Source organism: Protopterus annectens, chromosome 2.part0, assembly GCF_019279795.1.
Source record: "Protopterus annectens isolate FY-2018-M chromosome 2.part0, PAN1.0, whole genome shotgun sequence".
In the NCBI taxonomy this organism is placed as follows: domain Eukaryota; kingdom Metazoa; phylum Chordata; order Ceratodontiformes; family Protopteridae; genus Protopterus; species Protopterus annectens.
This window is the reverse complement of record NC_056728.1, coordinates 869,859,779-869,877,156: the sequence shown is the minus strand read 5'-3', so window position 1 is coordinate 869,877,156 and position 17,378 is coordinate 869,859,779. Positions and strand designations below refer to the sequence as shown.

The 17,378-nt window shown below is 43.1% G+C and overlaps 1 protein-coding gene across 1 annotated transcript in view; it reads left to right on the top strand.

Moving 5' to 3' along the window:
- Positions 1-17,378, top strand: part of DNAJB14 (DnaJ heat shock protein family (Hsp40) member B14) — a 798,655-nt gene that overhangs the window by 409,104 nt on the left and 372,173 nt on the right. The window contains exon 4 of the mRNA XM_044061132.1: positions 131-313. Within this exon, the coding sequence (XP_043917067.1) occupies positions 131-313 (183 nt within the window). The remainder of the gene's footprint in view (positions 1-130; positions 314-17,378) is intronic.

Here is a 17,378-nt window from a genome sequence, read left to right as displayed (position 1 = left end):
TTCATATGCATTTTTATATTATTTGTACAAGTTATAATTAGTCAGATCTTTATCATCTTATAAATGTGGCACCACTTATGCCTTTGTTTTTACTTTTGCAATATTGTTAACCTTTTGTGTCTTTTTTCAGAAATTGGTAATGCGTATGCAGTCCTCAGCAACCCAGATAAACGAAAACAATATGACTTATCTGGAGGAGATGAAGCATCTTTTAGGCAACAGCGAGATGGATTTAGTACACGTAGAGACTTTGAAGCAGACATTACTCCAGAGGATCTTTTCAACATGTTTTTTGGTGGTGTCTTTCCTACAGGTAATTTAACATTGTCATTTGCTTGCACTAGCTTAAACATGTTAGGGCTGCTAGTGAAGAGGAAGTTGAATCAGGTTAGTAATAAATTCCATTTTTTGACCTTTCCTTCCAAGTATATTTTTTGGGCTTTCCTTCCCCCTTTTACGCATATTTTCTTTGTTCTTCCACAAATGAACTATTCATTCCTGTTGTAGAAAGTGAGAGCCTCTTAAGGAGACATCATACAGTGGTCAAAGGAAGGATATATTTTTTTAAGTGCAGGGTATATGAACTAGGACAGAGAAAAATCCCGTACTTCCAGGAGGGCAATTGTGCAGTAATACTGCACTTGTCCCACCCCACTCCCATGCATGCAACTGTTGAGCTTCTGTCTCACCTTCCTCTTGTTGCTTTGGTGCATACAGCCATGGGAGACTTGCCCTCCTGTCACTGCTAGAGGAATGCACTGAAACGGTCATTGAAACTTTTTTTCAAATTATTATTGGCAGGCATACAATAGTTGCTGTCATTCCATTGCTTATTTGCAGTGTTAACTGTAAGATTGCTGAGAGTGTGTGTGTGTGTTTGGGGGGGGGGGGTGGAGTGTTCTTGTAAATCCCAACATTACGCACCCTCAGATTTGTGAGGGTCCTCAGGATAAGTGAGACAGATGGGAATGCTCCTGCTCCATCCCCACATAATCATTCTCCACTTCCTCTATCCTTATTACTTTCATCTCCTATATTTTGCTCATAATCCTATCCTAAATATCATCTATCAACCTAAAAAAAAAAAATGTGTATAACTATACTCTATCATTATTTTCATGGATAATTCTACTGTTTGTAAACTTTACCTTGCTATGAATTGTATACTATGTAATGTATATCTCTGTAACATGTATTCTTGTTGGAGCTTTTCTCCCCAGGACTCCATTGAAAATGGGTTCACTTGGCTCAATGGACCATCCTGGTTAACCAACAGTAAATAAAATAAATAAATAAATAAATTTAATATATTTAAAGTCATGAATTTATACTGAGTGCAGGGAGGCTTGCCCCTGCGAAAATACAATGTTCTGTAGTGTTCTTGCACATGGGGTTTGGAGCCGATCCTCGGCTCTGAGTCAGCCTTTTTACAAGCTCAAAGTCTTTTAGTTGGCTTGTGGCTAGGTAGGTATCCCATGGTGCACCAGTGCAATCCCCAGGTCTCATTTGCCACATCGAATTTGGATGTGCTTCTTTTTGGCCGTGGCTAAGTCTAACACATTTTGCTGATTTTTGGGCTAAATTCTGCTGTTTTTCATATTTAGATAGCATTTTATAGCTGTTACTAGTGTCAATTTTTGTAGTTTAACATTTACTGGGTTTCTTCCTGTGTTAAGTTTTCTGAGAACATTTGGCCTTATCATTCTCATAGTAATCCTGTGTGCCAGTTAGTTTTTCACTGGGCTTGCTATATATATATATATATATATATATATATATATATATATATATATATATATATATATATTCTAATAGTTTAGATGTTGTTGATATTAGTGATTGTAGGCGCTTTTGCTCGTAGTTTAGACTGTGTGTGCAGTATTTTGTAAAATTTAGATAAGCCTTCTCTGTGAGCGTGTTCTTAGCTTAAAATAAATAGCTTTTGCTTGCAGAGCTCTCCGCATAGTTGTATTTACAGTTAGAATGGGGTTTTTGACCTTCGTTCTCTTTCTTTGACTTATTAGAGATTATATTTCTCCTGTGTGTGTATGAGACTGTTATTGTCTTTCTGAACCTTTTCCTCTTCTAGGTCTGTTTTAGTTAGAGGACCTATGTTTTCTCCCTTCTTTCTCTAACCAGGGCTAGGCCCATTTAAGATAGAAGACCTAGTCCTCCAACTTTCCCTTTCTTCTCTCTGTGTGTCTGATTGGCAATCTTCTGTGAGATATCTAAGGAAGTCAAGGATCATAAGCCCTCTGGCTTTAAAAAGTGTGTGAAATGTTCACAGAAAATTTCTAAGAGGCCCTCCCCGGTGCCGGCTGGTGCATTGGAGCCGCTTCTCAAAATTTCTAAAACTGACAAATCTGCTGCCTCCTCGGCTTCACTGAGTTCGGAGCCGATCGAGGTTACTACTTCTACTATGGCTACAGTGTCTGCACCAGGCAGTTCAGAGCCGACCACTGATAGCAGACATTGGAGCCGGTCTAAGGGTCCCTTACCGTTCTCCCCTACATTAAGGTCACCCATGCTACAGAGACCCTGATCTCCCACACTGTCTTTCAGATCTTCCAGGAGCTTATCGGAAGAAGATGTGGAGAGAGTAATGCTGAGACTCCTGAAGTCATCTGCCTTGCCGAAAATGTTGGCTCCGGCCCAGTCGGTTCCGGGGCCACTTGAGTCCATTACCCCTTCTGTGATTCCTCCTCCGAGCCGTGCTGGACTTTCGGAGCTGGAGTGCTTGGTACTGCTGGTGGAACCCTGGGTTCCAGCTCTCCCTGAGGTTGTTTCAGAGCTGAATTCTGCTCAGACACATTCGGTGCTGTCCGTGGTGTCTAGGAGCTGAGGCTCTCCAGTCGGCCCTGACAGGGATGCCCAGAACCAATCCTTTTTGATTCCAAGCCTTCCTCTCAGCCTGTCGGCTAGGGTGAGCTTGGACCCTACATCTGTCTCGGAGCTGATGGCATCCTCACTCTCCCCGGAGCCGGGGAGGTCTTCTGAGCCAGAGAGGTCGGCGTTCGAGATGAGTGTGCTGTCCTGATCATCAGCTCCTACCAGGGGTACCGACACTCTTCCCCCTCGAGCACCTACTTCTGTCTCAGAACCTACTTCCTCTCTGGACAGCAGAGACCCGCAGCCTCAGGAGCCCCCGGCTGGTGGCCCCCATTCTTCCAAGACCTCCCCGGAATATCCTTCCGAGGAGCTCCCATGGAAGAGGACATGGAAGAGGAAACATGTAGACTCCCAGGACGAGTCTCATACCTCTGACACTGACCTCGAGGAGTCAGAAGGGTTCCCCAAGTCGTCTTCTGATGTGATGTCTCTTTTGTAGACATCTTGGAGATCCTTAAGCAGAGGTGTGGCTGGCCCACTTGTCACCCCTTCTGAGGAGGAGTCAGTGTACCTGAAGGCTTTCAGGTCTCAACCTTCAGTCTCTTGGGTGTCTCCACCCTTCGAACTGTTAGAGCTCATTAGTCGGAAGGTGTGGGAATACTCCTGATGCCGTGGAGCCAGTCTCCAGGAGACCAAATAGATTTCTGTCAGCTCCCAAGGAGAAGGAATTTTTGTCAAAGGGTGTTCCTGTAGATGCCATGGTTGTGGCGGCGGCCACTAAGAAGGAGCTAGCGGAGGCTTCTTCTTCTGTCCAATTGTCGAATAAAGAATCTCGAACGATGGACAGATACGGGAAGCATATCTTTTCATCAGCGGCATTTACTCTTAGATCGTTGAACTACCTAACATACTTTACGAGGCGCCAGAGAGATCTCCTTAAGGAGTTGGGAGAGACTCTGCAAGGTACATCCACTGAGGGAGTCCCTGAGAAGGTGTCTGCCCAGTTGTCCACCTTGAATTCTATTGTCAACTTGTCCATGAGGCTCATCTCTTGTGCAGCCGATGGAGTGAGTTGAGCAGCGGGTTCAGGAATTTCCCTAAGGAGGCATTCCTGGATGCGCTTGTGTAATTTTGCAGCACCGTTCACATCTACCTTTACCAATGCCCCCTTTAACGGTTCTTCATTGTTTGGACCTAAGGTAAAGGACACACTCACCTGGTGCGAGCAAGAAGGGGAAACACACTCTGCCATGGGAATACGTTTTACCGTCCCCACTAGACAGTATCCCAAGGGTCAGAGAGGTGGTAAAATGAGTTTCAAGAAGTCCCAGAGGGGCCATACCAGCACTCCTGATGTGGGGCCCAACTGTGCTTCTCTGGAGCCGGTCGGGGGTCGCATTTATTTTTGTTTCCAGAAGCCTGGCTAAGTATCACTCAAGACAGATGGGTACAAAGAATTATCACCAGAGGTTATTCCATACCCTTTTCTCTGCCACCTCATGTCCCCAGGTGGATCCCGGATGTTCCACCCAATCACAGGGATCAAGCAACTGTGGAGGTCAACAAGTTGCTGGCAGAAAGAATCATCCAAACCATCCCAGCAGACCAAATAGGATTCGGAACGTACTCCAGATTCTTTTTAGTGCCAAAACGTACAGGGGACTGGAGGCCCATCTTGGACCTCAGCAAATTAAACAAATCCGTAAAAGACAAGTTCCGGATGGTGACACTGCAGTCTATACTCCCGCTACTAGGGAAAGACACTTGGATGTGCTCAGTAGACCTCCAAGACGCTTACTACCACATAAAACTAGACAGGGCGTCGAGGAGTCGTCTACTCTTTGGCTGGGAGCCAGTCACTACCAGTTTCATGCTCTGCCCTTTGGCATCACCACAGCCCCCAAGGTGTTCACCAAGTGTATGGCAGTAGTGACAGCTCAACTGAAATGTCAAGGATTCCAGGTGTTTCCGTATCTGGATGACTGGCTCCTGACCCCCCCACTAGGCACTACTTCTTCAGACCAGGGACGCTACTATTCAACTTTGTGCCCCGTTGGGGGATTACTATAAATTGGGAAAAATCTACCTTATTGCCCTCTCAGTTTGTGATTTTTATAGGTGCAGAAATAGACACAGTAGCCATGTTGGCTCATCTTCCAGAAGAAAGGGCACAGAATCTGGTACTTCAAATTCACCATCTTCTCCCTCTCAGAAAAGTCAAGGCCAAGACTGTTTTGAAGCTTCTAGGGACCATGGCTTCTACCATACTACTAGTGCTGCTAGCCAGACTATACATGCGGATTCTTCAGTGGTTCCTGTCATCCCAGTGGTCGTTCCAACAACTGCTCTTAACGCACCACATTCTGTTAACAGACTCTTGCAAGAAGGACCTCATTTGCTGGATTCAACCCAATCAGTTGACCATGGGCACTCCATTTGTCCCTCGCCAACCTATTGCCACTGTGACCACAGATGCCTCACAGATAGGGTAGGGGGGGCATTATCTAGGCAGGACTGTCCAAGGCACATGGCAAGATCACAAGGCTCGCCTGCATATCAGTGTTCTAGAGATGAGGGTGGTGCTCCTGGCATTGCAAGCACTTCACAACCTTCTTTTTCTTGGGACAATTGCAGTACAGTCAGACAACATGTCGGTAGTATGGTATATCAACAAACAAGGCGGAACCAGATCATACCCACTCTGTCGAGAGGCCATTTGGGTTTGGAAATGGGCGATATCTTCCCAGCAGTTTCTGATGGCGACACACGTCCCGGGAACAACCAGCGTGATGGCCGACAAACTCAGCCGGGCAATTTTGATGCCTCACGAGTGGTCTCTGAAGCAGGAAATAGCAGAGCAGATTTTCCGCAGATGGGGACAGCCTTGCTGCAATCTCTTTGCCAGCCCAATCAATGCCAAATGCAGCAGCTATTTCTCCCTCATTCCCCCCTCTGGGGGGAGTCACCGAGAGACGCATTTGTTCACAATTGGCCTCTGGGTCTTGTTTATGCTTTCCCTCCTTTTCCTCTCATATCCAAGGTGATTCATAAAGCGAAACAGCTGGGAAGCAAACTGATCCTCATTACTCTTTACTGGCCTCAACAAGTTTGGTTCCCCTTTCTCAGGCCTCACCTTTTAGATGATCCATGGACTCTGGACCCAGTGCCAGATCTCTTGACACACATGTCAGGCTCACTTCACCCAAGCCTGCACACCCTCAATTTGACAGCTTGGCTGCTCTAGTTCCATTTCTAGTCAGGCTTCACCATTTCTCACCCTCCGTGACTCGTATCCTTACATCTTATCATAAACCCTCCACTAGGAAATTATGTTCAGTAAATGGAGGAGGTCCTCTATCTGGGCTGAGGTAAGGAATGTTGACCCTTATACTGCTTCTATTCCGGTGGTTTTGGAATTCTTGTCTGAACTTTTCCACCAGGGATCTGTGGCTGCCACAATCAGGGTTCAATTGGCAGCGATTTCTAATTTTCATCTAGGTCTACAAGATTCTAATCTGATGTCACGTAGGTTGTGCAAGACCTTCCTTAAAGGTGCCACTTTAAGACCTCCCCTTCAGGAACCGGTTGCTTCATGGGACTTGAATTTTGTTCTATCCAAATTAACGTCTCCACCCTTTCAGCCATCTCATTCATCTCCTTTGAAATTTCTGTCTTGGAAAACTTTGTTTCTGGTGGCAATCACATCTGCTAGACCTGTGTCAGAGTTACAAGCACTGCCTGTCAAAACCCCCTTATCTTATATTTCACAAAGACAGAGTATCTCTTCGTATTAATCCATCCTTTGTCCCGAAGGTCTGTTCCCATAACACTTTGAACCAATCCGTAGAGCTTCCGGTGTTCTTCCCTAATCATTCCAACGCAGCAGAATACAGATTTCGTCAGTTGGATGTTCATAGACAATTATGTTTTTATTTACACTGGACTAAGGAATTTAGGTAGTCAGACCAATTATTTATTTCCTTCTCCGAATCCAGATTAGGTCCACCAGTTTCCAAAGTGACCCTCTCTAATTAGATCTCTAGCTGTATAGTTTACATTTACACTACTGATGGTAAGTCTTTATCTTTCAAAATTAAGGCTCATTCTCCGAGATCTCAGTCTACCTCTGCAGCCTTTCAGGCCAGGGTCCCACTTGATAATGTCTGTGCAGCAGCAACTTGGGCTACCCCTCACACGTTTATTACTCATTACAAATTGGATTTAACCTCCAGGGATAGAGCATCCTTAGGTTCCACAGTACTCAGGAGTATTTTTCCTTGAGCCACCCAAGAATAAGGTGCTAGGGACGCTGTCCCATGTGTAAGAATAAAGGCGAGACAGGACTACAGAACATAAAGAAGTTATGTACTCACCATAACATTCCATGTTTGTAGTCCATGTCGCCCTTCATTCTTACAAACCCACCCTCCTACCCCCATTTTGGAAGGATCTGGAGACAGAAATAATTATTATTAACTGGAGACCTTTTATTATTGGGTTCTTTCTGTATGTTTTTTATTATTTCTCTTAGTTAACAGCAAACAAGATCTGGTGATTGTACTGGTGCACCATGGGATACCTACCTAGCCACGAGCCTTGTAAAAAGGCCGAGTTGGAGCCGAGGATTGGCTCTGAACCCCATGTGTAAGAATGAAGGGCAAGATGGACTACAAACAAGGAACGTTATGGTGAGTACATAACTTTTTTGTATTTATCTATTTATCTTATTTTATTTATTGATTGTGAAAGTCAGTGGTTTGGTACATTGGCTTTTTCATTCCTTAGTTTTGCAGCATGATGAGATAGTGCTCAGTCATTTGCCATGACCCACCCCATGGGTTCCCTGACTGAGGAAAGAAGCCACACCTTGACTCTCCCTGTCACCAACCGGTTGATTCTCTTCCCTTTCTGTTCATCTGGCTAGTAACCACTCGTTGATTTTGGGTTCCAGGCAACACAGTGACACCTACCAGTGCGCTAGTGGGGCCAGCCTGCTGTATGGAATTTTGAAGTTAAAATGTATGTCTGCTTTCAGAACTTGCCTCTGAGGTTATTCATCAAGTCATTACATCAGAAAACAATTTTTATTAGTTTAGTACCACCCGTCAGCCATGCTTATTAGAGGGTAGTATTCCTATCTCAAAAAGTGCATATGCATAAATGCTGTACAGTATGTTAAATGGTTGATCCTGGCATAATATGATTGTATCCCTTTAAGTGGGATGTGTACATGTTTAATATTTCCGCCTTTCATCTGAAACATGGAATCCTAAAAGAAAAATACAGCCATTAGGTAAAACCTGTTTTTATGGTATTCAGTGCAGGTATCTGCACGTATGTCAGTTTTACATCATGCACTTAAGTAGCATAATATAATGTCAAGGTAAGATATTTTTGAAAGGCTTATTTTTTGCCCGTTTACCCTTTGCTGTGTAAAGTTGTCCAGTAGTACCTTGAACTTCACTATAATGGGAGGTTGATAAATGTTGGCAGGTTGATCCACACTTACATTTATGCTGAACCAAAGATATATATATTTTTTCATCTTTGAGTGTCTTGTGTGCCCCGTTCGGAATGTATCTGACCAGACACCTGAAAGGCCCAAAAGTTCCTCACCAAAAGGATAAAAAACAGTTCATATTTAGTCTGAACTCCATTCCTCACGTTTACTTTATGTTGTACCTTGTTGAGGGCATATTCACTGGTGTACAAATTCATCTGTTAGGGCTGTGTATGTAAACACTGCAACACCTCTTAATCATCTACAGCAAAGGGAATAAAGCCCCTGGCTGTCTTATCCTAACATTATAGGGGATTTCATATTGACATACTGTTCTCCTTGTTCAGGTTATTTTGTCCTTTTTTTCTGTTTTTTACTGGGGCATCATACTGAATACCTGTATTCCAAAAAGCAGTCATTTAAGTTTAACAAGTATTTAATTTACTCATTTGTTTAAACTGTTGGGTGTAATTTTTATTTTGAGGATGGTAGAAGCATTTCTGATGCAGACATATACTGACTTCACAGTAAGTCACAAAGAGTGTCTTTAACATGTTTTTTTTTCCTTAGGATCCTTATGAGAAGGATATGCACTGGTACTTGTGAAGAAGGGCTGTGGTGTTTTCATAATTTTGTTTGTAGCACACTAGTTTTCAGAACGGGGTTGAAGGAATAATAGAATCTAAAGTAGCATTACTTGAATAATCAACGTGACTGTATCTCTGCTCTCTGATGCCTTGCTTAGGCTGTTTGGTTCCTTTTTATAATGATAACACGGACACCTGTAGTGATGGCAAGGAGTTTTTTCTTGTTATTATAGTTTGTCAGTGTGGTAGGTTTTTCTTGTTATAGAGTTTCAGTGTGGTAATTCCACAGTATGGATTTGGCTCTAAACTTGCCATTATGCTTATGCTCAGAGCCATAATAGTTGTCTCATCTAGCACCCAGTGCCTGTTCCTGATAGACCACCCCACCCTCTCAACTAAAAATAAAATAAAATTCAGCATTCACTGTAGCACGCGTCCTACAGTGACAGCAATGCCCCCTCAGCTCTTCAAGTGAAGAGCCAAAAAACAAAACACAGACTTCTACCTTTATTTATTTTAACCAGATTTCTTCTCAAAAAATGTTTTTATTTTTCAAATACATTTGAATGAATTCCATAGTATTTATACATAACATCTTAAATAACTATGTACACTATTTACATTAGCCTGACATTATAACAGATCTTAATGTATACAGTTACTTTATAAGTATGTCCAATCCATTATCAGAGAGTCTAATCAATTATTGTATAGTGTCAATCAGCAGTAAGACTTTTCCCAAGGGTTGTTTGTATGGCTTTGGATAAATTCTTAGTTCTTTAATGTTAATTTCCAATAATGCTGTGGTCTTCAGTAGGCTGTAGAAGTCTTCTAAAGTTGGTATTATGTTTGTATTCCATCGTCTTATTATACACTTTCTTGAAATTGCAAGTATAGTCCATACTAGATACATGTTTGACCTATTCAAATGAGGACATTCGTTCACATTTAATAATACAAGAGCTTTAGTTAAATAAAATGATTCATTAAATCTTGTAGAAGTTATTAATACCATTCCAAAATGGCTTAATTTTAACTCAATCAAAGAAAATGTGGTTCCAGTCTGCATTGTGCACTTGCTCACATCTCCAACATATTTCTTTTATGGAAGAACTAGTTTTACTGATTCTGTCTGAGGTTAAGAATTCTCTGTGCAAGCATTTCAAATTAAAAACTTGCCAGTATTGTGTAAAGGATGCATATTTTATCGATAATATTTGATGTTAAGTTGTCAATCTCGCCTTCATTCTTGCTTGATGGGTTCATGATGCAAGGCAGTAAGTACCCAGATCGTTGTTTCACTTTGTGATTTTCAAGCCCGTCAAAACTAATTTTTGATAGTTTAAATTTAATTTCTATCCCTTGTTGACAGAAATTCCTGTCTTTTAGAATACCTTTTGGTATTTTGTAATTTAATTTATTTTGACTGTCTGGGCCCTCTTCACCTGCAGGACTCGTCCTGCAGGAGAGATAACAAACTGGTTCTGATGGCTCATTCGGTCTCCTTCCTACCTCTTCTGTCGGTCATCCAGGTTGTCTGACCATGACCTAGAGAGTGGTCAGCAGATTGCTCAAGTCACAGGTACTGGCCCAAATGCTTCACAGTCCGTCTCAGCAGGCGACTGTTGGTCCACACCCGTTACAGTTCCTCCTTCAACTCGGATACCCCTTCTGTTCCTTCAGCCTCCTTCCATGGTCTCCTCTATCAGTCAGCAGTCTCTTCCCGTAGCTCCTCGTACCTGTTGACATCTCTGCCACTTCTCTTGCTACAGGACCCAGAGATCCTCCGCCTCAGGTTTCCCCATTGATTCTCCTGATGTTTCGGGAGATCCTCCTAGGAAGAGGACTTGTAGAGGAAGCATGTCTGAGGATGTCTCCTTTTCAGACATCCTAGAACTTCTGAAACAGAGGAAACTGGCCCTCTGAGGATGAGTCAGTATACCTCCTCCACCTCCTGTCATGCAGGTTGTGCGAAGGCGTGGACAGCTCCTGACTCTAGGAGGCCTTCTAAATTTATCACTGCCCTAGTGACAAACAATTCCTTACCAAGGGTGTCCCGCTGATGCCATGGGGACTCTAGGACCATGGACTGGGAGAAGTAGTTCAGGATCCTCAATTCCATTGCTAACTCGATGGGTCAGCTTTGTTTGGCCCTCAGGTGAAGGAGACCTTGACCAGGTGTGAGCAGGACGGCAAGACTCTTTCTGCTGTTGTTCTAGGCCTTATCCCAAAGGACAGAAGGGTGGAAGAACCAGGGAAACAGGCACTGTACCCAGAAGCCTGGCATTCCCTCACTCAAGACAGATGGGTACAGTCGATCATATCCAAGGGTTACATAATTTCAAGTTCCCTTCCAGATGTACCACCAAACTACTGCAAAAAGAGCCATTCACTCTTCAGTCAATTCTGCCCTTCTTACAGAAGGACAACTGGATGTGCTCAATAGATCTTCAGGATTCAGTCATTTCAGTTCAGAGCCCTGCCCTTTGGTCGTTCTCATTTGGGCATCTCAGTCAACAGTCTATTACCTATGTCAGCTACCCTTACAGAACAAAGAGTTTCAGACATCATTCTGGCCAGCAAGAAAGTACAGGCCAGAATGGTTCCATTACTCTTCTTCCCAGTGGATGCTGTTCACACAGTGCAGATTCTGGTGACACAAACATGCAAAGAACATCTTGCTTGGTGGATCAAGGTTCACCAAGGCAGGTGCTTTGTCCCCGATAGCCACTGTCACCACGGATGCCTCCAAATGTCCTGGAGATGAGAGCGACTTTCTTCCAGTTTGGTATATCAACAAAACTATGGCAATGGGCGATCTCTGGGAAAACCAACATTATAGCGGACAGATTGAGCAGAGCTATTCTCATGCCTCACGAGTGGTCTCTCAAGCAATCCATAGCGGAAGAGATTTTTCTGGAATCTTTTTGCTACTCCCCAAAACAGCAAATGTCCAGACTTCTTCAGCCTCTTCCTCTATCAGGCCATCCCCAGAGACGCTCTGACCCAGGATTGGCCCCAGGGACTTCTTTATGCCTTCCCTCCATTTCCTCTGATCCCTCAGGTGATCCAGAAAGCTACCGTTTTGAGAGCCAAATTGATTCTCATTGCCCCTTACTGGCCTCGACAAGTTTGGTTCCCGTTCCTCCATCATCACCTTTTGATCTGGACCCAGTGCCAGATCTACTGATTCTCAGCTGCACCGGTCAATCCCTTCTCTCAACCTCACAGCATGGTTGCTCCACTTCCTTCCTTAGCCAGGCTTCCTTTGATCTCTAACCCAGTTAGAGATATCATAGTAACTTCACTAAAATCCTCTACCAGGAGGATTTACACAAGCAAATGGAAACGTTTCTCTTATTGGGCTAAGGCCCAAAATATTGATCCTTTACTGCCCCTGTTCAGGCAGTTCTGGACTTCTTAGCAGAGATTTTTCTTGCAGGCTCCTCTTCTTCCACAGTCAGAGTTCAGTTGGCTGCTATTTCTAATTTTCATGTCGGGATAGCAGATCATAATATTATGTCCCATAGGCTCTGCAGGGCCTTCTTGAAAGGAATTTTCCTACTAAAGCCTCCAATCAGGAATCCTCCTCCTCAGTGGGATCTAAATTTAGTGCTGACATCCTTGATTCTTCCCCTTCGAGCCAGCTGTTTCTTGTTCCCTAAAATATCTTTCTTGGAAAACGTTATTCCTAGTGGCTATTACATCTGCCAGGAGGGTGTCTGAACTTCATGCTCTTATTTGATTTTTCACAAAGACAGAGTATCTTTGAGAACTAATCCATCCTTTTACCTAAGGTCGCTTCAAAAACAATCTGAATCAATCCATTGATCTCCTGTATTTTCCTAACTATTCAGATAGAGCTGAACAAAAGCTACATTATCTTGGCGTCCACCGTCAGCTTAGGTATTATTTGGACAGAACAAAAATTTAGAAAATCTGATCAACTTTTTGTTTCCTATGCGGATAATAAAAAGGTCTTCCTGTTTCTAAAGTGACTTTGTCCAGATGGCTTTCTTCGGTCATCACTGAAATTTATACGATCAGGGGAAAACAGCTGTGCTCAAAACCTAAAGCACATTCAACTAGGAGTTTAGCTACTTCTACAGCCTTTCAAGCTAGACTGCCTTTGGACACTATTTCACTTGGGCCACTCCTCACACTTTTGTTTCCCATTACAAATTGGACTTGGCCTCCAGGGACAGAGCCAGTTTTGGCTCTACAGTCCTCAAGAGTTTGTTCCATTGAGCCACCCAGGATAGAGGTGCTAGGGGCGGTCCCATCAAGCAAGAATGAAGATTGACAACTTAACATTTGTCTTCTTGGCCTGGACAGACCTTGTATAAGAAACTATTATGCTAAAGACCATTCAGACCTGGTCCTTTTTCCATCTGTAAGTTTCTTCTTCCTTTGGGAAGTATGTTATGCTTGGTGTTATTGCCCTTTGTCAACAAACGAGATCTGGGTACTTACTGCCTTGCATCATGGGATATGGGGCTGCCTCGAGCTGGTAAAAGGAGTTCTCGAAGACAACTAACATGGAACGTTATGGTAGGTACATAACTTCTTATTTTAATATCTTCAGTTAACTGTATTGAGTGTCCTTTTGTTATATATATCCAATATGATGTTTTGGGTGTTATATAGTTTTATCAATAGTTTGTAAAATTTTGAAATACTGTTTCCCATCTCAGAGTCATTATACATGATTTCATATATGTATTTCGTAAATGTAGGTATTTCTTTAAATGAAGAATTGTTAATTATTCTACTCAAACCTTGTGAATATGACAGAATACTCTGTAAAGTTAGCCAGTCCTGTTGTGGAATTTTGTATGTTGTTTTTATTACTTGCATATCTAAAACTTTTAGTTCTTTGATACACTGGAGCCAACAAACCCTTTCTGTTCCCAGGAATTAATAATTTCTCTATATATTTTATGTGGAATGTTCTTTGTGACTAAAAATGGTGTTAAGATCAAACCAGATTTTAAATCTATATTTGCATTAATAATTTTCCTAAATGAGTCAATGCAAAAATTAATCATACTAGTTTTAGTGGGTTTAGATGTGAAGTTGTTCTATCTCGCCGTTCATTCTTACAGATGGGTTTGGAGCCGATCCTCGGCTCTGAGTCGTCCAACTACAAAGCTCAATGTCTTCAGACAGCTCGAGGCCAAGTCCCTGTCCCACGATGCACCTTGAGTTATCTCAGATCTAGTTTGCCGCTGCAACAGATCGGAGGATGTTCATTGTGTTACCCTGCTGCAGTCATCACACTTGGGGTTATCCTGCCGTCAGGCGGTCCCGCAGTTGGCCCGAATTCCAAAGTCATGGTCCGGCGTCGGTTGCTGTCGCTTCTTCCCTGACATTAGAGTGCCAGGGGTGTATCGGAGGCATCCAACGCCATTTTCTTCAGTCTTTCTTGCCGCGCGGTGCCCGAAGCAGAAGCAGTTCGCAAGTGCCAGTCGGCCGACACCTGAGATTTTCTAATCGAGTTTCAGTCCGAAGTCTTCAAAGCTAAGTACCCCATTGGGGAAACTTTTCTTGCCTCAGTCCGATGTCAGAAAAAGTTAACAATTGCATTTCTTGTGGGAAGCAAATACCTCATAAGGACTTTCATTCTTTTTGTATACCTTGCCTAGGCCCAGACCACGACGTCACTGGTTGTTGGTTTTGTGCTAGGTTCAGTAAGCGAACTATAAAGTGACGCTTTGATTTCACACGACACTACTTCGGTAGAAAATTTAATTACACTATGCCGTCGGAGCAACCGACTACCGCCGTGCATAAAAAACGCAAAGATAAAGACAGGCAGCCTAGATCCAAGCCAGACTCCGAGGCCTCGGCTGGGCCGGTCGCCGGTTCTCCTGTTTTCAGTGAGGTGCCTACGCAGCCCCTGGCTACTGCTGAATTGGATCCCCAGACCGCTTTGGATCCCCCAGCAGAGAGTGCTAGGCCAACGCAGCCATTTTCTTTAGGCCCTACCGACGACATTGCAGTTGGGGAAGCCGGTGCTGTAGAAACACCTTCGGTTTCTGAAAGTGTCTTCAGACCGACTACTTTCACCATAGAATATCTTATGCTAAGCTTAAGACTCCTCTAAAACCAAAAAAGCCTACACTTCAGTCTCCAGGTCAAGGCCCTATGCCTAAGAAACAGATGCTTAAAATGGCTGAAGATTTGATTTCTTTGATCAGGGGTTCCCAACATCCCCCCCGACAAAAGGCCTAGACAAAAGGAGGATTATGCCTCCTCTGTTCAAGTGTCTGCCAGCTCAAAACCTTAAACTTGGCTGCATGGCAAATCACCTAAGCAACCAGCCAGCTCCTCTCTCACAAGCTGTTATGGATGTTATTCTGGAGGCCAGGAGGCCCAGCACCAGGAAAGCCTACTCAGACAAATGGAAAAGGTTTTGCGCCTGGAACCAAGCTAAAGGCCAAAATACCCTTCAGCCTGACATACCTCAGATTCTGCAATATTTAACTGAGATGTTACACAAAGGGCTTTCTTTTTCATCTATTAAAATCCATGCCTCAGCTATTTCTGCTCACTACAACACGGATCCTTTTCACATCCACTCCTAAGGCAGTTTCTCAGAGGGGCCAAAAACATTAAGCCTCCCAGGAGAGCACCAGCACCTACTTGGGACCTCAACTTTGTTCTGGAAAAACTCACGCTACCTCCTTTTGAGCCAGCTTTCTCAGCTGACTTAAAGTTTATATCATGGAAGACTGCCCTGCTGCTAGCAATTACTTCAGCAAGAAGAGTTTCAGAGCTTCAGGCACTAATGGCAGTAGAGCCTTTCCTCATTTTTCATCAAGACAGAGTTTCTCTACGAACTAACCCCTCCTTTATGCCTAAGCTGGTATCCAGTGTGGCTCTAAATCAAACCATCCATTTACCCACCTTCTTTCCAAATCCACAGAACAAAGGAGAAAGACTCCTGCATTCCTTGGACATTCACAGGCAGCTACGTTACTACTTGGATAAAACTAAGGTTTTCAGAAAATATGACCAGCTTTTTGTATCCTATGCTACAGCATCACAAGGAAAGGCTATCTCAAAACAGACCATTTCCAAATGGATAGGACATTGCATAAGTTTTTGCTACACCCACCATGGAAAACTAGTTCCTGCTACCATAAGGCCCCACTCTACCAGGGCAGCAGCTACATCTACAGCCTTCCTCAGGGGGGTACCAGCCATGGATATTCTGGAAGCTGCAACTTGGAGTTCAGTACACACCTTCACCAAACATTACCACTTACCACTTTACTCTAAGACTAGAGCTGGCTTCACCACTGCAGTTTTGCAGGGCCTTCTAGCATCCTCTAACCCTGTTTGACTCAACCTCCCATCCTTAGCTTTGGGATTCTACCCAAGTGTGATGACTGCAGCAGGGTAACATGATGAACATAGTACAGTTTTGTACCTACCATAAATGTAGATGTTCGAGTGTATACCCTGCTGCAGTCCAGGTTACCCTCCCTCCACCCCCTCTGAATTAGCTGAACTTATCTCTACCACTCTATTCTATACTACCTCTGTGGTGTATTTGCTTGTGCCTAAGGGTTTTTGTTTTATTTTTCCATATAGCTATATGTATATAATATATATTTTTTTGCCTACCTATTAGGGGCACCTGACATCTGGGGCAAGAAAAACTGAAGAAAATGTCGTCGGATGCCTCTGATATATACCCCTGGCGCTCTGACGTCAGGAAAGAAGCGACAGCAACCGACGCCGGACCAAGACTTTGGAATTCGGGCCGACTGCGGGACCGCCTGACGGCAGGATAACCCCAAGTGTGATGACTGCAGCAGGGTATACACTTGAACATCTACATTTATGGTAGGTACAAAACTGTACCTTTCTTCACAGGTCAGGCCAGTGTAACAATTTTTTCTAGAAAAAATTTCAACTTTATATCTTTATAACCCTATAACCTTTAATATCTTGTTAAACTAGTGTTAGCTTAATTGTGATAGCTCCTTATAGTCCTTTTGGCCGTCGTTTATTTAGACCTTTAGCATCTCCCTTCCCCTTCTTTGGTGTGCCTTTATATATCTATATATATATATATATATATATATATATATATATATATATATATATATATATATATATTAGAATAGTTTTAATAGTTTAGAAGTGTATTTTAGCAAACATTTATAGGGTTTAGAGTGTGTTTATACTTTTATAGTTAGTTCATATTTAACTATATAGAGCCCATTTGTATTTTTTTTTTTTATGGGCTATTTACTATTTGAATTCTATAGTGCTGTTTCAAGTTGTTAAACACTTTGTGTGTCTGTGTGTGTGTGTGTGTGTGTGTGTGTGTCTGTGTGTGTGTGTCTGTGTGTGTGTGTGTGTGTGTGTGTGTGTGTGTGTGTGTTTTGATACTAGTTTGCTTGTGTGCATTTAAATATTTTTCATGGCTGACCAGGATGAGGAGAAAC